Source organism: Phalacrocorax aristotelis, chromosome 9 (assembly GCF_949628215.1).
Source record: "Phalacrocorax aristotelis chromosome 9, bGulAri2.1, whole genome shotgun sequence".
Lineage (NCBI taxonomy): Eukaryota > Metazoa > Chordata > Aves > Suliformes > Phalacrocoracidae > Phalacrocorax > Phalacrocorax aristotelis.
Window position 1 is genome coordinate 31,938,452 of NC_134284.1, and position 26,390 is coordinate 31,964,841.

The 26,390-nt window shown below is 43.5% G+C and overlaps 1 protein-coding gene across 1 annotated transcript; it reads left to right on the top strand.

Annotated features, from left to right (window-relative positions):
* The first annotated feature begins 5,437 nt into the window (after positions 1 to 5,437).
* DHRS7 (dehydrogenase/reductase 7) lies at positions 5,438 to 26,106 on the top strand. The gene is made up of 7 exons (XM_075104189.1): positions 5,438 to 5,670; positions 10,519 to 10,671; positions 16,674 to 16,780; positions 17,752 to 17,991; positions 23,448 to 23,570; positions 24,968 to 25,183; positions 25,901 to 26,106. Exons 1-7 carry the CDS (start codon positions 5,535 to 5,537, stop codon positions 25,934 to 25,936), a joined length of 1,011 nt encoding a protein of 336 aa, XP_074960290.1. The 5' UTR covers positions 5,438 to 5,534; the 3' UTR covers positions 25,937 to 26,106.
* The last annotated feature ends 284 nt before the right edge of the window (positions 26,107 to 26,390 follow it).

Below are 26,390 nucleotides of genomic sequence, written 5' to 3' on the forward strand. Positions count from 1 at the left end.
AGTAAGTAAAACAATCTGTGGACTTTCTAGTCCTGAGACCAGCTGGCCTGACCTGGCTTGTGCCTGTAGCTGATGCCCCTCAGGCATACCCCACATTCCATGGGAGACTGTGAGTGGGCAAAGCCATACCATGAACCACAATAACAGTTTAAAAGTATGGGTGATCACGTGCCAGTGTATCGCTCCATGCCTTGGCCCTGCCTGACTTACTGGTATAGATGTAGCTCACTCTGGCAAAACTCTGATTTCTCTAATACACCTTCTGTTGCCTGGGGACAGGTTGTACTGAACTGTAATGCAGTGGCCAGGAAGGCAGTACCAACAACCTTATTTACTGTTTCAAACATGGATAGAAGACACAGTAGTTTAACTTGCCCTAATTAGAACTAGTCTCCCAAGTTTTATACTGATGGGAGCTCACATACAAAACCTTAACTAAACGGATTGAAATTAAATGGATGCAAGGAGTAAGTAAAATTAAGGAGAGATTTGAAGGAAGAAAGGAAGTAAGTTATTTCCTTCAAGCCTGTCTTTAAGTGGCCTGCGTAAGAAGGCAGGCAGAAGGGGCAAAAACCATGAACACTGAACAACATGCTAAAAGCTGAAATGAGAGGAGGTTACAGTAGCCAGGAATTAAGCTGAGGCTTAAGTGCACAGAACTCAGAGACTTCAACTGAGGAAGGTAATTCTGACACAGAAAGCAGACAGCTTGTGCTCTTTGTAAGCAATAGGAAAAATTCACTGCCATAGTGACATCAGAATTGTACCTCAGATCAGCATCAGATCAAAATGACTCCCACATTTAAAAGGCTCAGATGGATGTCCCTTACCTAGGAGAAATTTTTAAGATTTCTTACAGAAGATTATTACAGAAAGACAACATTTTCTTAAATAATAATTTGTGGTTAAACTAGATATAAAAGCTATAGAAAAATATATATATTCACTGTCTGATCAAACAGGTTTGTGTGAGAAGTAGTTTTGACACTCCGTTACAGTTACATAGGACTGTCTTTGTCCGGCTGTGTGTTTGTCTCCTCTTCTAGCAACACCAAACCATGTGGCATAGGTAGCATTCTGAAGCAGATAGCATGGAGTCAAAACTGTCCTCACTTCACTTGTGTGCATTTTATGAAGGATTCTCCTTAAAATTTTGTTTTCCTAAACAAAGAAAAGAGCTTTTCTCCTTAGAAGCTGCTCTGTTTTGCTCACAGTGGAAGAAGAAATTCAGGAAGTATAGTAAAAGGCAATATAGTGCTGCTCTAATTGCTATTCATTTTAATGTTAGTGTACCTGCATAAATAATTTAATGAAGTAAGAGCATTTTTCAAATCTATGTTTTACACAGACACTGGAACAATTTCAGATAATTGCACTGGAGCTTTATTTACTCTAACATGGATCAAATAAATTGCATCACAGTACTGTGGAAAATATTCACACCCGTGCTCTCACAGTATTATTACCAGAGTTGGCATCAAGTCGTCTGAGGCCCCCTTGTGAACATTCAAAGGGGAAGCACTTCACCCAGAAACCTGTGCAAATTTACTCATTCTATAGAATCATATAATCACAGAATGGTTTGAGTCAGAAGGGACCTTAAAGACCATCTACTCCAACCCTCCTGCCATGGGCAGGGCCATCTGTCACTAGACCAGGTTCCTCAAAGCCTTGTTCGAATGACTTTGAACACTTCCAATGATGGGGCATCCACAGTTTCTCTGGACAACCTGTGTCAGTGTCTCACCACCCTCATTGTAAAGAAATTCTTCCTTATACCCAAACTAAAACTCTTCAGTTTAAAACTGTTGCCCTTTGTCCTGTCACTACAGGCCCTAGTAAAAAGTCTGTGTTTCTTATAAGCCCCCTTTATACATTAAAAGGCTGCAATAAGGTCTAGCCAGCACCTTCTCTTCTCCAGGCTGAACAACCCCACCTCTCTCAGCCTGTCCTCGAAGGAGAGGTGCTCCAGCCCTTGGATTATATTTGTGGCTCTCCTCTGGAGCTGCTGCAACAAGTCTGTGTCTCTCCTGCGCTGGGGACCCCAGACCTGGGTGCAGTGCTCCAGGGGGTCTCACCAGAGTGGAGTAGAGGGGGAGGACATGGGCTGCAAGTGCACATTGCCTGTTCACCTTCAATTTTTCACCCACCTGCATCCTCAAGCCCTCCTCTGCAGGACAGGTCTCAGTCCATTCATCCCCCAGTTCCATTGTGCCATTGCCCTTTTGCACGAAGTCTCAATACTGGACAACTGGAGAAATTAAAAAAAAATTAGAAAGAGTAATGTAATCAAACATGTATTTCTGCCTTATTGCTTCGGAGACAGAAGGCAGCTTATCTTGCTTTTATTTATATTAAGTGTGTCAATATAATTTGTGTAACTCTTAAGAATAAGGCATGTTATCATGTTATGTGCTGAGTTTAATTAATCTGTTATCTGCTGCCACAGAGTCAACATGGGAAACCTCAGCAAGGTTCACAGCCGGGTGTGGGGCAAGACTGGGGCCTCCCACATTGGTAACTATTTCTCATTTTGTTTTCAGAGCCTTGTACTTCAGCTTTACATTGGCTCTTGCACTTCACAACCACAGTAAAGGACTTTGTATAGATATGAGAATATGTTTACTGAACTCCAAAGTGCTGTCTGCATCAATCACAGCACAAAGTGCAACTGAACTGTCATTCATTCTGTGGATGTTCAGGTTGACTTTGGTTGACTTTTAAAAACTGTTAGCAGTAATGGCCTCTTCAGAAAGTGAAAATTAGGTTCTCATGTGGAAACTAAGTTCAGGCATGGGAAGGAGAAATATTTTTGGGTTTCCTTGGTAGTTTAGCTGTTGGTCAAATCCAAGGGCTCGTTATGATGTGATCCTTTAAGAGATGTTTCACTTTGCTTTGGTACTTTGTCAAACAGCTCTTTCCTAAGTAGCTGCTGGCTTGGAATCAACAAAAAAAACGTATGTTTCTGTCAACACTCAAAGTTGTACTTCTAGCGAGCAAAGTCAAAGCACTGCTGGCCATCAAGGGGAGACTGGAAGCTGGCAACCCTAAACTCCCATCAATTTTTTGCCAGTTGCTTTGGGGCTGAGAAGTCTCACGGTCTGGCATGATTCGGATGGTTTACAGCAGCCGTATGTAAAAGCTGCAGGCTCTGGTAGCTTTACTGCTTTTTAGCTGGTGGAGATCTCAAAAGAAATCTTTTAAATATACTCAGGTGGGTATAATGAAGATAACTCCTTAAGTATATTTATCTATCATCAAGATAATATTAATGAGATGAGCATATTTACTTTTTATAAGCTGGAAAACAGCAAGAATGGACATTACTGTGTAAAGGACCTTGTAACTTTTTCCAGTGCTCTCCCTCCCATGCTCAGCCTGACACTTCACACACCGAGCAGGCACTTCATGCCTGTTTTTGTAATCTGAGGGACAGGCAGTAAAATCCCCGCTGATGGTGACTGTGTAGCTGTACAAATGCATAAGAACTCTGTAGCTGAACTTTTTTTTTTTAACAAGAGAAATCTATCTTACTCAGTTTTGTTGTAAAAGAAGGGTTGAAGCACAGAGTTACAGGATAAATTCTCACCGCTCACCGGTCACAGGATGCCAGGACCTCGTGAGCTTCTCCTGCGCATCCTCTCTGCGCTCAGAGAATCCTCGCTAAGAATATACTGTGTAGGTGCAGTGCACACCCTCTTCCAAATTCATAGTGCCTGTTCTGGTATGTAGTGGTGCAAAGGTCCACGACTGTGTGTGTGCACCATCTGCACTTAGCACAAGGAGGAAATAAGACCCAGAAATTTTTTTTACCAGGGCTTATAAATATCTGGCAGGCATGGGCAGCTGAATTTTGCAATGAGAAAATTTGTTCATTGAGCCCTAATTTTCCACTATAAAGTAAGGAAAATACTTTAAATTACTTGCTATTTATTTATATTATTTATGTTTTGTGTGGCATTAAGGTTCTAATACGCTATGTGTAACACAAAATAGTTCTCGACTCAGTAAGTAACCATGATGTATAACTGTGAATAGTCAGTTCTTGTGACAGACTTTCTTCAAAACCTCTTAAGACCTGCTTCTATTCTGACACAAAACAACTGTTTAATTAATGATTGGTTTAGGCACAGTTGAGGATTGGTGCTATTTCCAGAATCAAAGTACATTGGCGGTGTATTTTTATTTTCTGTCACCTTTCCCTTGTTGTGTGGATTAAGTTCTGACTGATTTTTCAGTAAATCAGTCAGAACCTAAAGGTTTAAAGGTAGCCCACGGCTGTGTTTTGCCTCAGGAAGCTGTAATGCAAATTTTGTGGCAATTCAGGTGTTGATTCATGAATCCTTTGGTCATTGGTGGAGCTGGGACAGACCAGGCAGCTGTGGACAGTAAATGCGGCCATCCCATGCTAAGTCTTCTGATAGATCAGGGGCTTTAGCCCATGGGTTTTCAGGAACAGGGTCTGTATGCCTCTCTGAACAGCTCTGTGGCCTGTCCTGCATAAGCTCTGCTTGCATTTGTGTCAAGTGGCTGGCAAGGAAGCAGAAATTATTATGGGTTCCTCTTCTATATCTGTACCTCACTCTGCGAAAGACTTTGAAACATCAAGGTAGTAATAATAGAGTTTTGTGCCTCTGCACATAAGCAGTAGCAAATCTATGGTGAGGAGCTGTAGATGCGATGCCCAGAAATGCCGCGGTCCCTGGGTTTTTAGCACTCGCGGGTATCCAGCGCCACTGATTTTGGAGCCCAGGGTTTAAACCCAAGGTCTGCAACATTGGCCAGAGCAGGTGTATGTGAGAACTGGGTTCGCCTTGGCAAGCAGCACTGAGGGAGGCATAGACAAGGGTAGCATTGCTGCGGAGACCTGGGTGGCAAAGGTCTCCTTGCTGCGAAACGCGCTGCTGCTTCTGCGAAGGGGATGTGGTACGGCCTGTGACAAGAGCCAGGGGTGGCCGGGGGCGCCGGGGAACCACCCGTGTCCCCAAGGGACAGCCGCGAGGCTCTCCTCAGGAGGATGGTTACGGGTTTTTTGATCTCTAAAGGCCGAAGCCAAACCGCCCGAGACACCTGTCCAATTCCCGGGGGCATCCGGCGGGCACCGTTGTTTACGAGCAGGAAAAGGCCGGGCAGCCTTCCTCTCCCCTGGGGGGCACCTCGGGGAGGGGACGTAAAGGATGGCCCCGCTCCCAGGGGCCGACCTTCACCCGCTGTCACATGCACGGCCTCTCCCCTACAAACCCTTATCGCCGCAGCCTTGACTGCGCCAGCCCCGGGGCCGCGTTACGGGGGCCGCGTTACCCGCCGCCAGCCCCGGCCGTCGCCGGGGTCCCGCCCCGAGGCCGGCGGGGCGGGGAGCCGCGGGGTGGGCAGCGTGGCCGTCCACCCGCCCTGCCCAGCGGGGAAAGGGGGTGGAAGGGGAGGCGGGAGGCGGGGAGGGGGCCGGCGCTTGGCTGCCGGCAGCGAGGGCGGCTCCCGCCGCGCCGCGGCCCCGATAAAGGGGCGGCAGCGCCTGTGGGCGGCGGCGGCCGGCCATGGCGTGGGGCTGCGCGCTGTGCGTGGCGCTGGCGGGCGGCGCCCTCCTGGCCCTGCTCGTGCAGCTCCTCCGCTGGCTGCGGGCCGACGGCGACCTCACGCTGCTCTGGGCCGAGTGGCGGGGGAAGAAGCCAGGTAAAGCCGCCCGCCAGCAGCCCCCGACCGCCGGGAGGGTGGCGGCGGTGGAGGGGGGGGGGTTTGCCGGGGGGGGGGGTTTGGTGAGGGAAGGGGCCGTGGCGGCGTGTGAGGAGGAGAGGGGTCCCCAGGGAGAGGGCTGAAGGCGCCTCAACTCGGTGAACCCAGCCCTCGGCAGCTGCCTTGCTCAAGATCAATAAAAACAACTCCAAAAGGATAACTCTCCTACCCTTATCCACCAAGGCGTGGTGCCCCTCGTGCCAATAAAGTAGCAGCCTAAAAACAACTTTGCAGTGAGGATGAGCGAAGCTCCAGCAGGTCTGTGGTGAGGGCTGGGCTCTTTTGGCCCAAAACCAGTTGTTTTGCACCGTTTCCGGGTAGGAGTCCAGTTTTGGCATCGGTGCGGGGAGTAGCTGCGGCTGCCTGGTGAGCAGGCGGGTCGGGGAGGGAAGCGGGTGCTGGGCACATGTGGCCGGCGCGAGCTGCCTCCTAGGCTGTTTAGCGTCTGTTTCGCTTTGTTCTCACATCTTTAAGCAGGCTTCTGTTACACAGTAGGGCTGAAAGCATTCACAGTGTAGTAAATGTGACTACTAATGTTTGGATTAAATGGGTTTCCTCGTCTGAGAATTGCGCCCTGGAAGGCGTAAGGGAGCAGCACCGCACGGTTGCTGTCTGTGGCTTTACACCGCTTTTCTGTAAGGTGCTGCTTTTGGTACCTGTGTGTATACAGGTTCAATAAAATGCCGTCAGATGGGGATTTTCAGATCTTGCACATATTAATCTTTCTAGTTTGACTGTAATTCTGTCAACTTCTGGACAAAGATCTTTAAAAATCATAGGTTTTATGTGTTTAATAGAGAATTTTGATCAGGAACGCCACAGGTCTCTGAGTATCGCCCCTCAGCTTAGCGAGCAGTGGCGATTCGGGGCTGCTGTGAGCTGTGCTGGGTGTGGGTGGCTGAGGTGGAAGCTGGGAACTCTTCCTGCATCTGACTGGTTGGGGGAAGAAGCTGGTCTGAATGAAGATGGGACAGGGAACGCTATAAGCCTGTCCCGTGTGGGAGGTGAAACTGGATGTTGGGTTGACATAGGGAGATAGAACTGCATCGGATGAAAGTGGATCAGGAATGTGTGACTGGAGGGTGGCGGCGCTGGATTGAGAGACCATGATTCAGTAGGGGATGGTGGTGTGGGTGAAGGTTGGCATTAGGAAGGGCTTGAGAGAAGCATAGGGCAAACTTGTTGAGACATCTCTGTTTTCTGCTTTGAGTAGAAGCTTACTGCAAAAGTGCTGGTCATATAATGGAGAACAGAAAAGCATGCACAAGTACTAAAGCTCTAAGAAATTAAATCTATGCGAGCAGTTCTACAGTCTTCTGTAACTCTTTGGGTATGCAGCCCAAAGTTTTATAGCAGCTCCCTCAGGTAGTTATTATACATCTCTTAATATAGGAAAATGACATGTGTGGACTTTGCAAAGATCACAGAAAGACTCAGGACCAAGAAACAAGACAAATCATGACCAGTACAGACAGCATTGAAGCTTTGTCCTGAGCAATGCGTATCAAGGTATAGGAGCTCTCAGGTAGACATAGTGTTATTTGAATGTAGCCTTCAGTCTTATTGGAAGCCTGGAAACCTTTTAACTAGTGTCCAAAAGTTCCCATAAAAAAGAGCAATGTAGTAATTTTTCTGATGTAGTTGTTTCAACATGTAATCTAAGAAGAATCAGGCAGAGTTTTGTCAACATTGTTTTGCCCCCTGCCCTGTCTCCTAGCCTCAGTGCTTAAAATTAACTAAAATATCAGAGTCACAGAATTGTATAGGTTGGAAAAGACCGTTAAGATCATCGAGTCCAAATGTAAATACATAGCTGAAGTGGTAGCATTTAAATGGCATTTTGCTGATAGTTCAGCCAAGTACATGTGGGTTGATGGTGCCACAGTGCTGATCCTAACTGTTGAGGTAGGAAAACAGAAGGGACAAAGTCTAGAAAAGATGTTTTATCCCCCTTCTCTCTTCTTCTTCCCCATATTGTGCACATAATGTAGTGTGCCTAGGTAAGTAATGTGTGGATCCCGTGGAAAAAACTCTTTATTTTTATTTAAAGCTGTTATTAGAGCTTTCACTCTTGCAGTCATTATATTGTGTTGTTGCTCCTACAATGTTATTATGGATGTCAAAGTTTTGGGGGATAAAAATACTTGCTAGAAAGCAGACTGACCTCATATGTTTCTTATGTGCTGTGAACTATAATTATGAAAAAAGGACTTAATATAGGTAAGACCGGTTCTATTTCAATGATTCAACTCTATAGGGAGAATTCAATTCTGGATTTTGTCTTTGGTGGTGCTGGATTACTTCCCATCTTCTAAATATTTGTGTGGTCGGGAGACAAGGGTTATTCGGTGCTAGATGACTTTCCTTATGTGTTGTGGCTTATTAGCTGAGCAGCAGGCACTCAAAATGGTGTGCTTTTCATGGGCAGCGTAATATTATCAGGCTAAGGATGAACCATTTAGGTATGAAAGCCTATGTATCTGAAAGCCCACTCTTAAAACTGGGAATAATGGTGTGATTCTTCAGGGGTGTGGGAAGGATGTTCTGCATTAAACCTGCCCGTCCCAATGTTTTTTTTGCGAGTGAAATGACATGGCAACCTTGTGCGCTAGGAGCTATAAAATGTTGGGGAAAAAACCTAAACAGAGCTACGAAAGCACTTCTTGGATTACTTGCAGTACTACTGTGTTCAACGTCTCATTTGTTACGCCTTGTAACACAGTAGTTAATGGTTAGTAATAGTATAATTTTTTAATTTGGCACAGTTAATTTTTAAACTTATTTCCAGTAACAACATGACATTTATTCTAGAGCAAGCGGGTGGTTTGATACTTGTTCTACAACAGCGTTTGAGCTAGGTTTTCCATTACGTTAACTCCCAGTAGCTCACTGCTTGGTAACTATCAGCACTGAGGAATCAGTGGAAAACCTTCCTTATCTCAACTAATTATTCTGTCCACAGAACAAGATCCTGAATAACTGCACTGAACCTGCCCAAGACAGGTTGGGAACTGGGAAATTAAGTGGTAGGAGGAAGTGGATTTGTTTTCAGTAGCAAGAGGAGATGAGTGTGGTAAGCAGGGTTGAAAGTACGTCCATGTGTTCTTTTGTTCATGTAGTGTTTGTCTACGCAGGTTTTCTGCCAAAAAAACTGTAACAGGAGATGTGAACCCCCATGTGTCTTGTGGTTAATTCAGTGAAATGGTAACACTGGAGTAAAACTGTAGGAAGAGAGCGTGGATAAGCTTTGCAGTCAGCAGCCACTTGGTATAATGATTAATACAGTGGTCGTTCCTACAGATTCAGCAACACCTCTTTCCACCTCCCAGGTTTGTAGCCTTAGAATACCTCTCGCCTTTGGAAAGTGACTGTTGTTGCTGTTGTTGTTACTGTTTTTAAAAGAAAACCAAAAAACCCAAACACCCACAACGACCAAAGCTTGGGTTTAGGAGGTATTTTTCTTTGACTAAAATACAGTCAGCTTAAGAAAAGACAAATAATACCCACTGCCAGTCCCAGAGGCTCAAGCTGAACTTGTAGTCAGTCTTGAGTGCCCTCTGCTCTGTCAGAAGGGTGGAAGGTTGCAGTGCTGATCTCTTCATGAGATTTATGTCATTAAGAAAGTCCAAGCCACTGGCTGCAGTGCAAAAGAAGTACTTTTGCTAAATTAAATGAGTGGGTGAGTTTCAGTGAGCCAAAAAATCTGTTCTGGCCTTTTTCAAAATAGAACTGGCTCTAAGTCTCAGGAACTGCATTTGGCTTTGCTGTTTGAATTATACCATGAAATCTTTCTTGGTTGCCTAGACATTGTTGGAATACTGTTCTGTACAAACGTGAGAAATAAAAGGAAGGGCTCCTGTCAGCAGTGTTCGGAGTACCTGAGCCAGATTTTCACTAATACTCACCTGAAGAACACGTACAAGTGCTAGGCAGTGATGCGTTCTGCAAAGTGATCATTCATACTTAAATGATGTTATAGAATTAAATGGGTGATTTCCATCTGTCTGTTGTTGATTTTTGGATATATGTCTGGAAAGCTAAGCCTTTCTCCAGTGCCCAGGTGTCATGGAGTGGGGGTGACTGCAAACAAGGGGGAACAGGCACATAAGCAAAGGAGTAAAAAGAGTAAGATGTTATTATTTTCACTACAGGTTAAAAAAGCATGCCTGGGCAGGAACTATGAGTACATGGGAAATTCATATGTGAGCTTACACCTTGGGAGCTCGGAGTACTGAACTCCAGCCAAGGCAGGATTTAACCTGCATCAGATACAAAACAGAGTGGATGAGCACCCATTTGGTTTGTTATGATTTAGCTGTCATTCTTCAGAGAATTTTCTTCTGTCGACAATTACTTAGGAACATTTTTGAGGTAGAACACTACTGGGAAAGGTTTCCTTAGGCTTTTGTTTGGATTTGCGATACAGTAACTGTTTCCTGTCGTTTCCAAGAATTCTCTTCTCCCTTTTCCTCTGAAGCTCTTTTTGATGAGGTTAGTGGAAATGCTATGTGTAGATGGCTTGCAGAAATGCAATCAAATTTCTTCCATCAGGTAGATAATAAGTGTTTATTCAGATTAGCCTTGGAACAAAGTTCAAGTGGCAACGGAACAGCTATGAACGATTTCACAAGTGCACGTGACCAAAAAATAAAGAAGTCGGGATTTTGTAATAGCCAAAAAATTTGATGATATTTCTTAAATACAGTACCAGATTATACCCCTGCAGTGACTTAAGTGCTTATCATAGCATTGTTAACGTCTGAACTACTGTCTTGGTTATTTTGATAGAAAATGAACTGCGTGGCAAGGTTGTCTGGGTGACAGGAGCTTCAAGTGGAATTGGAGAAGAATTGGCTTACCAGCTATCAAAGATAGGAGCCTTGCTTGCCATCTCAGCAAGAAGAGAGGATGAGCTGGAAAGAGTGAAAAATAAATGCCTTCGTAAGTACAACTTGCTACTTCATGCAACCACTTCCACTCTTGCTGTGATGGGGTTGCTGCAGAAATACTAACCCACATATCACAGGAATAAATTTCATAATGAAAGTAAACTTTATACACACCAGCTTCAAACATGCAATGAAGCTATCCTCTTTTTGTGAGAAGCCTTTGTATAGACTTGCATTATGAGTTCCTTCATAAGCCAATGTTACCTAAAAATATCTTTCTCAATTGCAAGTGGTCTTGTAAAATACTAGATCAGGAGAAGAAATAAGTACTGTGGGAAATGAAGGAAACACTCTGAGAAGTATCATCCTATTAAGAACCAAACCATGTAGCTGCCTGCTAATAAGAAGTTGTCTTCCTTCAGGTTTCTGCATGTTACAGGCAGGCTGACTTTCCTCTTTGGAAAAGGAACGAATAGAAATGTTCAGAAAAAGTTGTTCTGAGCAAGTGCAAGAAAGAGGATCTCATGTAGATCAAGAGGAGCAAATGTGAAGCGGAATGTTTAACTATTCCAGTTATCTTTCATATGCCTGCTCAGTCAATATTCTGGCTTCATTCCTCCTGCTCTCTCTTTCTCTGCTGGCTTGACAGCAAGCAGGATAGACAGTTAATTCACATTGATAGATAGAAGTGTTGAACGTTATTAACATTTTATCTTTTTCAGACAATATATCCTCTGTAGCTCAGTATGCAGCATTTTATACTGAGTATATTATGACACTGACAGTTCTTCACTTGTAATGTGGACAGACGTCCACAGCTTACTTGGAATGAGTGCTGGTGAATAATGAAACATTTGTTTTGGGTTAGCATCTAAACACTTCTAGAAATCTAAAAGCTGCAGTGGGTTACTATGAAAATCTGTCAAGGAGCTTCAAAAATGCATAACTCCTTATTTCTGTTTTCTGATGCCTCAAAAAAGCAGTCACTTAAATAGATATTTTCAGAAGGAAGCAAGGGACATAAGATGACAGTGTGGTTAAGTGGTAATCGTGGCAAAATTCCAATGCTATATGACGCAATGTTTAGCGGTCAGCAAGAGCATGCAACCACATTTACGTCTGTGGCCATTTGTTGTCATTGCAAAACTGATAACACTAGATAGGTTGGCAGGAGCCATAATCCTGGATATCCATTTTCAGGCAACTCTTGTATGAGGGTGCAATGCACTAAAGAATATTCAGACAGAATATTTCAGTTGATGTGAACCCAAGAGTACAGACTTATGTAAGATAATTTCTGCCTCTGCCAATTTGAAGTAACCCTGTGAATGTCTTAGCTGTGGTATATACTGGCTTTAAAGTCTTACATAGCCACGAGTTTTGCAAATACATGCTACTGAACTTTATTTTAACTATAGGTCAGATCAGTAGGAATACTGGAAGTTCTTTAGGAACATAGTTACTCAATATTTTCTATAGCCAGCCTTTAAGTAATGGAAGAGAGTAATTGGGCCCCCTTCCCCTCTTATCCTTCTTTTCTCAAGGCTGTATAAACCCAGCGCCCCACCCCTTTCCTTGATTGTCATGTGCACTAGACATCTTAGTGGCCCTATGCTATGCTACCTCCAGTTTATCGGTACTTGTTTTGAAGTAGGAAGGGTCCAAAATTGGACACAGTACTCTCAATGCACTTTTTAAGTACAGGCACTTAAAAGTCACTTCCTTCAGTCTGCTCTTGCTAGTGCAGCCCACTAGCATTTTTAATTGGCAGAGCTCATTGCTGACTTACGTTCAACTTGCTGTTGTCCTTCCGTCAGGACCTCAGGTCTTGTTTGGAGAGCTGGTACCTAGCCATTTGGGCGTTGTCTGGCAGTACTGAATGGTGTTATTCTGCCCCAGGTGTGAAATTTTGCATTTGACTTTGCTGAACTTAATGAGGTTTGTCATACCATTCTTACAGCTTGTTAAGATGCCTCTGAATGGCAGTCCTTCCCTCCAGCATAGCAACTCCTCCTTTGAACTTGACGTTAACTGAAAATTTGCTGAAAACCTGTGTTTTGTCCTATCACCTGAGTCGTTAATGAAGATAATTAAAAGATATTGATCATGGAGGGTTACCACTTATAACTGGCCACCAGTTAGACTTTGAATGGTTGGTTGCTATTCTTTGGGCCCGGTGATCCAGCCTGTTTTTCACTTGCATCGTAGTCTGTTCACCTAGACCCCTCATATTTCCCCCATATAGCTTCAAGGATCTATGGAAGACAACATAGAAAGCTACATAATCAAGGTAAACAACATCCACTGCTCTCCCCTGGTCCACAGAGCCAGTCATCACAAAAAGCAGTTAAGTTGGTCCGGCAGTATATGTCCATGCTGACTTTTCCCAGACACCTTCCTGTCTCTCATGTACTTGGAAATTGTTTTCAGGAGGAATTGCCACGTAATTTTCCTAAGGACTGACGTTAGACTGTATGACATTTGGTTTTCTCCCGTCACTGGGGAGTTACTCCACTTACCAAGTACCTTCCAAAGATGAGTGACATGGGTCAGCTCTTGTAAATCTTGGGTGTATATACTGTCCTGCTTGTGTGTGTAGTTTGTCCCTAACTTGGTCTTCCTCTGACATTGGTAGTATTTGTTTCCCCCAGAATCTAGCCTCAGGAATGTGGGAGACCTGAGAGGAGATCTTGCCAGTGAAGACTAAGGCAAAGAAGGCAATGAGTACCTGATGTTTTTATGTGCTCTTCGTCACTTCATCACCATCCCTATTCAGCAGTGAGCTTGCTCTTTCTTCCTTGTGTTGGTGCTGTACCTATGAAGCTCTTGTTGCCTTTCACATTCCTCACCAGTTTCTGCTCTGCCTGGGTGTTGATCTTCCTGATTCCATCCCTGCATGCTTGCGCAGTGGGTCCACGTGCTTCCTGGGTGGCTTCTTCCTGCTTTCACTTGCATGTTTTCTTTTTGCAGTTGAGTTCAAGAGTATTCTGTAAGGTCTGAGTAGCGTGGGACGGATTAAGATTGAGCTGCAACATGTGACATGAACTTGAATTTGGCAGAATAATATGTTGTAATTGGAGCTAATACACTTTAATGTGCCAGCTGTAGATGCTATACACAGCAGCAACTTAACTAGGTGATTTTCATATTAAAGTCAGAAGCAAGCACATTTATCTTGTTCAAAATTCAGAGACACCACCCTATGATACACGTTTATGCATTCTGCACTACTTAAAAGCTGAAGGAGAGAGAGAGAAGGAAAGTACCATAAGAGCTATGGTAATACCTGTTGAGTCATGCATGTGCCAACTCAACACTTCTCTGCAGAAGGGAGAGAAAACAACTTGTGTAACTTACAGATGCTACTTGCAGGAAGCATGTATTTCCCCCAACCACTCTCTGCAAGATGAGTCGAATTTCTCCAGTAATTATGGAGGCTGTTTTCTCTCAAAAGCCCTAAAAAGAAGAAGAAAAAAATAAGTAGGTGGGGGGTGTGTTTCTTGGTTTGACAAAGCTCAAATATGATTTAAATATAGATAGGCCAAATGAATGACACACAATCTATAAATATAGAATTAGGCAGTAATTGAGGTTGGAATGGGCCTCAGGAGGTCATGTTGTTCCGCCTCTGCTAAAAGCTCATGTACTGTTAAAGGGCATTATACAAGATAGAAGTAGAAGAGGAAGCACTGAAGAGTGAGGAAATAAAAGATCTGTGCTGAGTAATAGCATTTGTTGTGTTACAAGAAACTGCTATCTTGGATTAACATGTATTGAAAAGAATGGTTGATCTGAAATCCTCTAGGTGACCCTAAGGGGAGGAGGTATACACTTGATGTCCCAACAAAATACTATTCTAAGTCAGCATTACTTATGCAGCTGTATTTCAAAATAAACAAGTTGGCTTTGAGTGATTGTAATCATGTTTTAGTTAAAAAGTAACTAGAATTTAATGAACCATCAGTAGGGAAGAGGCAGCCCATGGTTGCTTGCGAGGAAAATGTCAGTCAGATGACCAGCTGCTTGGTGGATGAGCAGTTTGATCCTGATGGGAAGCCATGTAGTATAAAGCTGATACATAAGGAAACTTCCAGAAGGACCTCCAGAACGTATGTACACCTGTGTAAAAGTGGCCTTCATTCTGGGCAGGCTGAGCTTTGAGCGCTTGGTTTCAGATACGTTGCATCCGAATGCTGATGGCCATCTGCAATTCCCTTTGCAGCTGGAGACGCTTCACTAAAGGATGTTAGCAGTTACGTAAAATGATAATGAACTCTAAACTAAGGTCTTCCGCTTGGGAGCAGGTACTTTTCAGGGTTATAATCGTTCCCTTAAAAACATCGATTTGGTAGCAGGCAAAAAAGGAAGTGGAATATTGGATGTTATTAGTAAAAGGGGTGGAGGACACGCTGACAGTGCAGAAATCGGTACGTGTACATGCCTTCAACACTGTGCACAGTTCTAGTTATCTGCCAGAAAAACAAGCGATGTGTGGATTGTAGAAGTAGTTTAGAAAAAGGGTAACAAGAACGTTTGAAGTTTTTAAAAGCTTTCTGAGGAGTGACTAGACAAGGATTCCTCACCCTAGAGAAGTAGTAAGGGGGCTGATAGAGGTGCGTGGTCAGAGTGCTCTGGGGGCTGGAAATCAGACTGGACTACCGATTGCACCAAAACAAGAACTAGACCTCTGGTTTGATATTTCCTGAAGTCAAAAGTTTCTTAGGTCATATAAAAGAGCACTTCCTTCCGTAAGAGCAGTCTGTGTCTTCCTCTGCTTTTTTCTTTTCCCCCATGTAGCTTTCTTGGCTGGGTTGAGCGTGTGGTCTTAATCCATGGCAGAAACACTCCACATCCCAGTAGGCTTCAACTGTGCAAATCTGCTTGAGAGAGCATGAGGTAGAGTGTGTCTCTGAGAGGGCAGTTTAAACTACGTGGATTTTACTGCTGTCTTTCTGGAAGAAATGGAGGGGAAACTGCATATGGAGGGGTTGGAGGGAGCAATAAATGGAAATACTGGTAGCTTTAAACCCGACAGATGGATTTGTTATAACCAGCAGCCTAAATACTAGTGACCTTTGAACAGAGGCAACTTTGGAATTAAAGTAACCTCCTTATTTGTACATCACTGTAAAGACAAAGTTCAACTTCACCTGTATATGCAAGAAGTAATAATTAAAAAATCAGAGCCTTAGGCTCTCTAAGGAGGGCAGCTGCTTAAAGGGTACACCTAGTGGCTAGGTATGCATGGCTAGGAATCAATTTAGAAACAAATAGCACTATCAAACTAATATAAATAAAGTAAGTAAAAAAAGTAGTTTAAAAAAAACTGAAAAGGTTAACATTGAAGATTTTGTTTTTGTGAGTCATCTGCCTCAAACCCCAGGGTGGCAAATCACTGCTCAAAAAATACTTCCTATGTAAAGTCAGTTGTTCTGAAGAGACAGTGGTAGAGACACTCAGCGTGAAGGCTTGAACTGACTTTTATTTCAGGAGATGGATCTAGTAAAAGCTCTCAGTTCAACAAAAATCTTCTACCTCTCCATATAATCCAGCTTCTCTAGACTTTGCCTTATAGCTATTCATGTATATATGTTGTGTTTTGGGTCTAAATTGTCCTAGTCCTATTGTCAGGAACAAACATACTTGACCAGTTAACATAGAAAGTGTCAAGGCTGTAAATCTGCTGCGCTTCTGAATGGCTCAGTGAAAAATTTCAGTGTCAAATAATCCTGTTGCATGTTACTCCCAACTGTTGCAATTTATTTGGAGGCTTGAATTGTCTATATTGTGCTACACAAGCCTGTTTAATAAAGTCAGGCTTTTCACAGGGAAAAACCTAATGATGAGAAAAGAAAGGCTTGGTAGGAATGGATTAAAATGGATCCTACGTGGAGATCAAAACGAAAACAAAGCAAGCATTTTACTTCCAACTTAATATTATCGTTTCTGGGTGTCTTTCACTACAAAATGTGGTGTTCAAAAGCAGATTACATTTCGCGCAATTGTTATATCACCAGTCTTACTGGTTCCCTTTCACTTGATGGTTGTTTCTAGAGATTAGCAACTTGAGTGAAAACGATATCCTTGTCCTGCGTCTTGACTTGACTGATAGAAGCTCTCATGAAGCTGCAACCAACAGTGTTCTTAAGCATTTTGGCAAGGTAAGGTGTGCTTCTGGGGTTAAACTTTTTCTTCTCTATATCTTATCCCTGCGTTTATGTTTGTATTTCACTTCTATTCTATCCTATAGTAAATTCACCAGTGTCTACACCTTTCTTAAGTTTCAATATTAAACTTGTCAAAAAGTACCTGAATTTTCATCCCTTCTGGCGCTTGCTTCTGGGTTTCAGCAGGCTTTACAGAGATGCAGCAATGAACAAATAATCACTGGTCACTACCAAGAACTAAAAAATCGCTTGATGTCACTGAATCTCCAGACCAACTGGAACCATCCTCAGCTGTATATTTAGGGCTTAAAGTTGTGTATGAAAGTCAGAACCTTTATTTTGTAGTTTGGGTTCAGAGCCGTACAGAACAAAACTAGACCCCAGGCACAGTTTTCCTTGTTTTGTGCGTAGTTTTCTAGATTGCTAGTCCAGACAATGGAAGAAAATAGCAGCCAGGTGTAACTAACTTGAAGCTTTGCACGTTGTACTTAGTTAGGCCTTTTGTCCACTGATATTTTGGTTTCACAGTGAAATTATTGGTAGCAGGTTTGTTTCTTTACTCTAGTTGGTCTCTGGTTTTGCACAAAACGTATTTTCAGAGGTCACTTTGCAGGACCCGAGTGTTAAGTGTTATTTGCTGCAGTGCAGTAGGGTTAAAAAAATGTTGTGTGGAGAGCAACTTTGCAGCTGCTGGGCTTCCTGTACTAGGAGTTAACCTTGTTTGGCATCAAACACAGTGTTCCTGTTTTGTACACTCAGCTCAAAATTAGCCAGCCTTCAGTTCAAAGGGGAAGTCTAGTAGGGTAGAGCCACTGCTGAAACTTACTCAGCAGCGGATACATCTTACTTGTGTGTGGCAGAGATGATGCTGGAGGGAAGAGAATGGTCAGTTAACAATTGCATGAGGAAGTGCAAATATTAAAGGAAAATGTGTTTTGTTAATTTATCATTTTATCTTTCCTGAGATTGATGTTTTGGTCAACAATGGTGGACGTTCCCAGCGCTCTCTGTTTGTGGATACAAACCTGGATGTCTACAGTGCCATAATGGAACTCAACTACCTAGGTACAATCTCTTTAACAAAACATGTCCTGAATCACATGATCCAAAGGAAGAAAGGAAAGATTGTTACTGTGAGCAGTGTGATGGGTATCATGGGAGCTCCTCTTGCCTCTGGGTACTGTGCCAGCAAGCATGCTCTGCAGGTAAGTTAAATTTCAGAGATTAATTAAGTCTTGTTGTGCAGTAGACGAGCAGCAGTTAGTACCGTAACAGAGGACTTTATTCTGTACAGAAAACACAAGTCTCACATGAAACTGCACACAGCATATGTAGCTTTCTCAGGTTTTGAGAGTCCTTTAAAATTAATTTGCTCTGAAATGTGAACTATATCAGGTCCCAGTGTAGATTTATTTTCCTGACTAAAATTCAAATGCCATCTTAGTTGGTCCTGACCACTACGTAGTTAAATTCCAATGTGAAAAGCAAGACCTTCGCCTCTGGCCTTCATATGAAGGAACACTTAACTTAGAGGATTATTCTGTTGCATACAGAAGCCCTGATGTTCTCGTTTTAATTCAGTTAGGGAGGAAAAGTCACTGGTGAGAGTTTTAAGACTGCAGGAAGTCTTGGGGACAGTAAAGTGAGAACAGTGAGTGGTAAAGCACTCGGAGAAATGAGCATTCGTGATCTAGCTGGGAACATCTGAACAAATCTTCCCAGCAGTTCTGAATCTTGCTGTGGTGTGAGGAACTGGCAGCTCATGGTGTCTGAGGAAGTTATCTTCTGTGTAACACTTAACTTTTTCAATATTGCTTGGAGGGAGTTTTTGACAGTAGTCTCACTTGTGTAGAAAAACATAAAAGAAGAGCCCAGAAAAGAGTCTGGGGAAAAAAGAAAGTATCACTGAGGAATTGTCTGTTAAACTAGTAAATCTATTTAGACATGTTTGTATTTCACCACTATTTGACTTCTGAGATCAGAATGTACATCAGCAGTAAAATAAACTTCAGCTGTGCTCAGTGATGATTTAAAAACCTGGCACCTTCTTACTCCCTGCTGGATTTAAGCACATAAGGTAAATAACTTTGCTCAAGCTATAGGATCAATGTCTTTTTGACTAATGACAACAAAAACATAACAAGTGGCTGACGCTGCAAAGCCACAAGACACTTGAAAGAATGAAAATTTAGAAGGCAGTGACGGGCCTCTGCTAATAAGTTCTCAGTTAGTGATGAGGAGAGGTCTGCTGCTCTTCATTTGAGTGGCAGCGATGAAATTGCCCATTAGAGGCCAGCTTTTGGTTTAAGTCTAGTAGATTTAAAATAGAAGAATGGAATGAGCAGAAGCATTAATTCCCTTTATGCTCGTTTATTAATTGTTCTCAGTTGAATTATCTTTCGGGTGTGGTCTTGGTCTAAGCATGGCTGATTTAGTTTCAGAGCACAAGGAATTAATGCATTACTCTAAAAATTCTTAGCACTCTGAATCTCTTGTTAAGATCAAGAACATGGAAGAGGCTTTAAAGAGATAGTTTACTAAAATTTCTGGCATAATGAAGCATAAGCTAACTGAACTACTCAATATCTTTGTTAGCTTCTACTTCTGCTCAAAAACCAGGCCAGACTCCAGATCTCCTTTCTTGTTTCTCTAACAGTGATTCTGCAAATACTAATTGCAGGTGTTTAAAACGTGATTTGTAATAAAGATTTCAAAAAGACTCTGACAGTCTCCTATCAGTCTGGAGTTATGGCTGGGCACGGGGACAAAATCCTGAATGGCTTGGTTGAAATACCAAACTTGACCAGTACAGCTCAGCTAAAGGAAGCCTGTAGGAATGGCAGTCTTCTTCAGATTGGGCCAGTAGCCCATCTCTGAAAATGAGCAAGAAGAAACGGCTAGAGACAGGGGAGGGGAAGAATAAGACAAAGCATAAAGCGATGTTTTCCCAGCATGTTCTAAGATCATCTTGAAATGAAGATTGCATTTTGGCCACCAGTTATTAAATATGTGAACCCATCTAACATTAATTCATCTATATGGGTTTTGGGTTTTTAAATTCATGCCTTGGAGTCTACCACAGCTGACACAGTTAATGCTGCAGTCTTAATTATGCCTTTTTTGAAAAGTCTCCCCTTTTGTTCTGGTTTTGGTTTTCTTGGTTTGTTGTTTGTTTGTGCCTTTTAAATGGCAGTTGGAGGAGGAAGGAAGGAAGGAATTCTGCTAAGAATTAAAATTTGTTCTTGAAACAATCACGCTTTGATTCATGCCAATTGGAATTCATAGCCATGTTCTACTGACGAAATTACCCTTTATTTCAGTTCTGGGAGTGCTGTAAGAGCATGAGTCAAGTCCACATCTGACTGATGAAGCTTCTCTCCCAGCATGATGATGCTCATGGACATCACGTGCGGTTCATCGAGTTGTAATTCATACAATTGGTGGCATGTGGAGTGGGTCAGAAATGGTGGCCTTCAAAATGTTCCTTAATCAGGAACTTGTCTAATAAGCACATGGGCTGCACTGAGCAGCAACCACTGCTCTTTGTGCAGTGTCTGGTCACTAGGGGAATTCCTAAATGTTTCTGTCATAGAAGTCAGTTCAGCCTTGCTGCCTTCAGCATCTTCTAGGATTTGGTGACTAAGCTGGAAAGGCCCAGAGATGGCTTAAAGCAGTTCCCATTCCACACACCGTGTGTCTGTCTGTATGTCAGAGCCAGCTTCAGTCCGGGCATGGTGGAAACACTCAGATCCTTCCCCTTGCACTTGAGTTCCTTTGCTGCTGCCAAATCTGGGTCTGCTCCTGCCTGACTTTAAAAAAGAGAGCACTTCCTTTTCTTACGTAGGAATTTTAAGCTTCTCTTCTGGGAGGGAGCGGAGGAATTTCATACCACCTACTTTTGGATATCTAAGATAAATGCTGGAATTAGAGAACCTGCATGTACTGTAGATAGAGCCTCCGGAGGGGACTGAGAGTATGTAGGATTCTGGTCTTCAAGAGGGTCTGTTCAGTGTCAGCCAGGATTTCAGCTGAACAAGTGCCTTGGCCATCCTGTGATGCTGGTGAAGACTGCACCTCTTCCATGGTATAAAGACTTGGAACTGCAGCACTAGGGAAGGAGGGGGGCACAGAAACTCCTTGAGATGGAGAGGGGTAGCAGAGTGGCCACAGAGCAGAAACAGGAGCCTGCTGTCATCTCTGGCTATGTGCATTTCATGTTTACAGGCTGCACGACGCTTTAATGAGATAGCACTGACTTTGACAGTGCTACTCAAACAGCACTCTGAAAAAAAAGCCACAGCAGCCCTGTGGTTGGCTACTGCCTAGACAGGATCTTCAAAGATAACTTAAGCTGACTGTACCAATGCTCAGCTTTTGGTGTCTTGCAACTTGCTCAGGTCAGCACGGTTCCCATTGCGATACTTAGAGGAGCAGCAGTGTGAGGGTGGAGCGTGCCAGAGCCAGTGCCCTCTGCAGGAATGTGTCTGGAGTTGCCCACAGAGCTGGCTACTGTTGTGTGCCTTCATGTGGCTACTCGGGACTGTGGGCAAGTGCCCATTTTTAGGTAGAATTCATATCCCAGAAGCCTCCCAGCACTTAAGCTGGTGTAGGTGTTTTGTCACAAGCGACTGAACAATGTTTCTGGCTTCCTTTCTCCCACAGCATTCCCAGACACACACCCTTCCACATCCTTGACTCCTGGAAGTACCGTCTGAGATTTTCTCCTTCAGGCAGGATGGGAGTCAGTTCTGTTCCTCACCAAATCACCAGGCAGCGATAAGGGAGAGTGGGCTGGGATTGCTCTCGCTTAGCCCTGCTCATGCAGTTCAGTGTTGATGGAATAACTGACGGTTGCCCGAAGGAGGGAAGATAGCTGCATAGGCTGCTGTTCAGGCTGTATTTCTAGGAGAGCCTGGACTTTCAGTTGTTGCTGGATGAATAGGATATAAAGCACTCACATGAACAAGGAGCAGTACCCCATCATCCCCTCACCTGAGTGGCCATGCTTGTGGCATGTGCTGCCACCTTCTCCCCTTTGGGGTCTAGTGTCCTTTTTACTTCGTACTTTTTCCTCAACAACTTGTGTGACAGGACTGCACAACTTGGGGGTTAAGGGGCTTCTCTGGGATAAGCAGGCACAGGACCCCTTGGGGAAAGTGCAGGTCTGGACTGTAGCATCAGCCTACCTAGATAGAGGCTACATAGGTAGCCTAGACAGGTAGAGCACAGGTGGGTAAAGCACAGCCTTATTGGTGCCACATCAGAAGGTGCGCACCGGGGCAGAGGAGGCTTCTCTGAGGCCAGGACGTAATCCTGGGGAGGGCCCGGGTTTTTAATGAAAAACTGGGTGGTTGGCAGATCTGAGATGCTTCCTGATGTGTCCAGAGGCAGGATTCTGGGCATGTAAGTGTCTTTGTTAGAACTTCTCTAGAAGTTACACATCTCCAGGCTTGATAACATGATGTGAAGACTTGGTACTAGTTATGGGGCCTGCAGGTACTTATAACTTGAGATACATGGTCAGCTTTTTTTTACAGAACATAACTGCAAAGCCTGGATGCAATATATATAGGCTGGAATTAGCCACCAGCAATTGGGAAATTAGAGCCTATGTTCTTGGTCAGAGGTGTGCGCCAGCTGACTACATCTGTGTCATCGCAGGAGCATATCTGACAGATTTCTTTTTTAGCCCTGTGTTGTAATTTAGTTGAGCTCTGGGTCAGCCAGCCCTCTTCCCAAGCTGGATGGGACTACAAATTATAAATTTTTACTACAGTAGGAATCAGATCAGCCTGTGCTTGCTCTGTCTCTCTTGTGACACAAAATTATGTGTTAGAATAAACACAGGGAACTGTTGTTAACCAGCTCAGAGATAAGACATGATGTGGTGGTTGCTAAATCAGCTCTACAGTGCTTGACCAGCAACTTTGATAGGAAGCACCTGCCTGAACTGATCATGCTCCCCACAATAGTAGCTGTCTAGATGTCAGCTGCTACAGAGGTTAAAAATCTTATATCCTATTAGCTTAAAGAAAATAAATACTTGCAGCTTTTGCAATTACAGGTTAATTTAGATACACTGGTAGCATATTCCTGAGCTAAAATAAGATTTATATCTACGTGGATGCAAATTTCAAACTCTGCAGTGAACTCAGTAGTGCACTATTACCCCCTAAAATGTCAGGGTCCGCCTTTGACTTAGTATGCCAAAAAGTTTTCCTCCTTCTCCTCTATAAAACCAGCGCCACTTACTCGACAGAAACAGTTTGAAATCTTTAATCTCACCCGAAAGAGGATTCACCAGCAAAAGCTAATTTCCATGATACTGCAGTTCTTACGGTTGGTGCCACTTCCACTGCCAAACCGGTGAGGCTTATCCTCAGCACAGAGACAGCAGAACCTGGCTGTAGTTTAGAGAAATTATTGTGTGTTTGAGAAGTCAAGGATAGATTCCTCAGTGGTTTATATAGCAATGTCTGCAATTGGAGATAAAATTTTAAATCAGCCACTGAATGTGAGAAGTCAAAGTAGTAAGAATTGCTGTTAGTGGAATACTGTTGTCTTTACAACATAAAATTAGTATGAAAATAAGTAGTCAGTTAAACCTTGCTGCATGTGGAAATACGGCAAAGGAGGATGACATTATAGTCTTTTCTTCTAGGGTTTTTTCAATTCTCTTCGGACAGAGCTGACTGACTACCCTGAGATCAGTATTATCAACATATGCCCTGGGCCTGTCCAGTCTAAGATCATACAAAATGTCTTCACGGAGAATCTTGCAAAGGTAAGGACTCAATTTTGTTGTGATAAATCGAACTTGTGCTGCAGGCCCAGTGAGCCTTTTGTGGTTTTTGTTTCTTTGTCTCCCCCCAGCAAAACTAACCTCATCATCTTACCAAGAAATGGTTTGATTGGTGCAGAACTATGTATAGTCTTGTAATTCTTTGTGGTATCACGTCCCTAGGAAATGAAAAAGTTTGAGAATTCTTATGCCTTCTCTCTCCTATCGCATACAACCCAAGTCTAGTAAAATTTACTGTACAGCACCCTGCTGCACTTTTGGGGGAAAGGCCAGGATTTTCTGGACACAGTTCTGCACACAGAATACTCTCCTTTCTGCACAGGTAGCTTTTTGTTTGCCCTAGTCACGATGTCCCCTGCTGGATTGATGCTGTTGGCAAAGCCACTGGCGTCAGCTGATGTGAGGCATGCATTCTTTTCCTGTTAGCGATTGTTCAAGGAGAAAAGGCAAAACCTTCCAACTGCACATTTGCTTTTAATAAAGGCTGTCTGACAATGTAGATGGCACAAATTCTTACTATGATACATCAAAATGTGACCTGTCCTAAATTCAATCGATTTGAGACTGAGGATAACTCACCAGATTTTTTTTTTCTGGGGGGAGGGGGGAAATCTCCCATTGCTGAATCAAGTTCTGAAAGGATTTTTGGCTTGCAAAACTTCGTATTTCTGTGGAAGAAAAGATGTACTTTTTTAAGCAATCCAGAAAGCTTGCATAACAGATTCCTCAGAGTTTCAGCATGGCAAAGACCTAGGAGGGAAGACTGAATCTAGACCAGGGTTGCTTTTACTCTGGGAAATAGAAGAACAGATTGGTAGAGCAGTCTCTGCTCTTGCTGGAGTGAAATGCATATAAATTCACAGGGCTGTGGCTTATGTTCACTAAGTGATACGTGTGGACAAGATTTCAAGTAAGACATCCCTACCACTGAAGAAGCCTGTTGCTTTTCTCTTGATTGAGATGGCTGCCTACGAAGCAGAGCTATATTTAAGTTAATGGGGAACGTGGCCTCTACTAACTTGGTTACTGAGTAACTTTAGCATATAGTGGGGTAGGCAGCTGGGAGCAGGGAAGTTCCCATTTCTCAGAGCCCTCAGCTGCAGGATGGGTAACTTGCTCTGATACATCTGTTTTACAATAAAGTAGAAGCCATGCTGAAGCAGGACAGAGTTTGGAGATCCATTTTTTTAACCTTCTTTGTCCCATCAATCCAAGGCATTAATTAAAAGGGTTCTTTATTTAAGCATGTGTACTAAAGGAAGATGGTGAGTGTTCCCACACTGAAGGGGTGGGTTCCCCAGCCCCAGTCTCTGCTGTACTGGCTGGGCACAAACACAAGGCCAGTTTTAATCCCTCCTCACGCTCTCTCTCCCCTCCAGTCCCTCGAGAGCAGCGGCGATCAGTCCCACAAGATGCCCACCGACCGCTGTGTCCGGCTCACCCTAGTGAGCACAGCCAACGACCTGAAGGAGGCCTGGGTCAGTGACCACCCCTACCTGGCCGTTTGCTACCTCTGGCAGTATGCGCCCACTTGGGCTTGGTGGCTGATGAACAGGATGGGCAAGAGGAGGATACAGAACTTTAAGAGTGGAGTGGTAAGTTTGCAAGCTTGCTTGCTTTTTTTTTTTTTTTAATTGCTCTGCTGACAGACTCTTTAGCCATGGGAATGCTGGGATTGCATTTTGGATCCGTTTCCTTTTCCCCTCCTCACTTCCCGAGCAGCTGATGCCAGCCCAGGCTCCATCACTGCACGCCTGGTAGTCTAGAATTACCACAGCATGGTTACATTGCAGAGCAGGGACGTCAGTACATCTTGTAGTGCCAGAGGTCTCGCTCTGATCTTCATCTTGTGGGCTGCAAGTTCAGAACTCAGCCTTAATGCAAACCTGAGCTGTAACTTACTTGTGTAAATTCTGGACGCAGCTTCGAATGAAGACTGTTGAAAATCTCTCCCTTGTTGTGTCTAGTTTTTACATCAGGCGTGTCATCTGGGTACCTCCCAGCACTACATTCAGCAACAGTGCTGTCTGCCTGTGCTCTTCACTCTCAGCCACCTCCCAGAAGACGGATGTGCAGTGCAGCGTTCTGTTCTTGCAGTACTGTTTGGTGGAGGGTAGTTCTCTTACTGTGGTTTTTGTTGAACTGGTACAAAAAAAAAGTTAAATGTACTCCAAAAGCAGGAACTGCAAAATTAAGGGTGGCACCTGCAACTTAAACTTTCCTCAAGCTGTCTTAGGCAAAATTAACACTGTGGGTGAAGGACTTAAGTAAGAGGAGGGGGGAAATACTGATTTAATGTTCTCTCCCTCCAGGATGCTGATGCCTCTTACTCAAGAAAGAAGAAGTAAGGACAAACACGTACAAAATCCTGCTTGTGCTAAGGCTGAGAAACATTTTTCATATTGCACGACTGCAAACAAAAGCTTTTTTTTATCTGTTGTACCTTTGTCATCATGTAACATGACACGTTTTTCCAGCTGTATACACACTTGACTAAATAAAAATCTCTCTAAACATACCTGTGTCACCCCAAACTCCCATAGGCTGAATTTTTAAGCTTACAAGAAAAGGACAGAAGAGGCCAGGCAGCAGTATTTTGGTTTTCTGCTGCTATGGCATTGGCAAATATGGGGTGAGCAGGCTCAAAAGGTAAGGACGTATAGCCTGGGTTTGTGAAGAGTTCCTCTGAGAAAAGGAGATTATATTTCATATTTGCTGTATAGGTTGTTTGAGAGCAAAATGTACATCGTTGTCATGTGTATTTAGGGCTAAATCCCTTAACTTCCAGCATGAGTTTTAAAA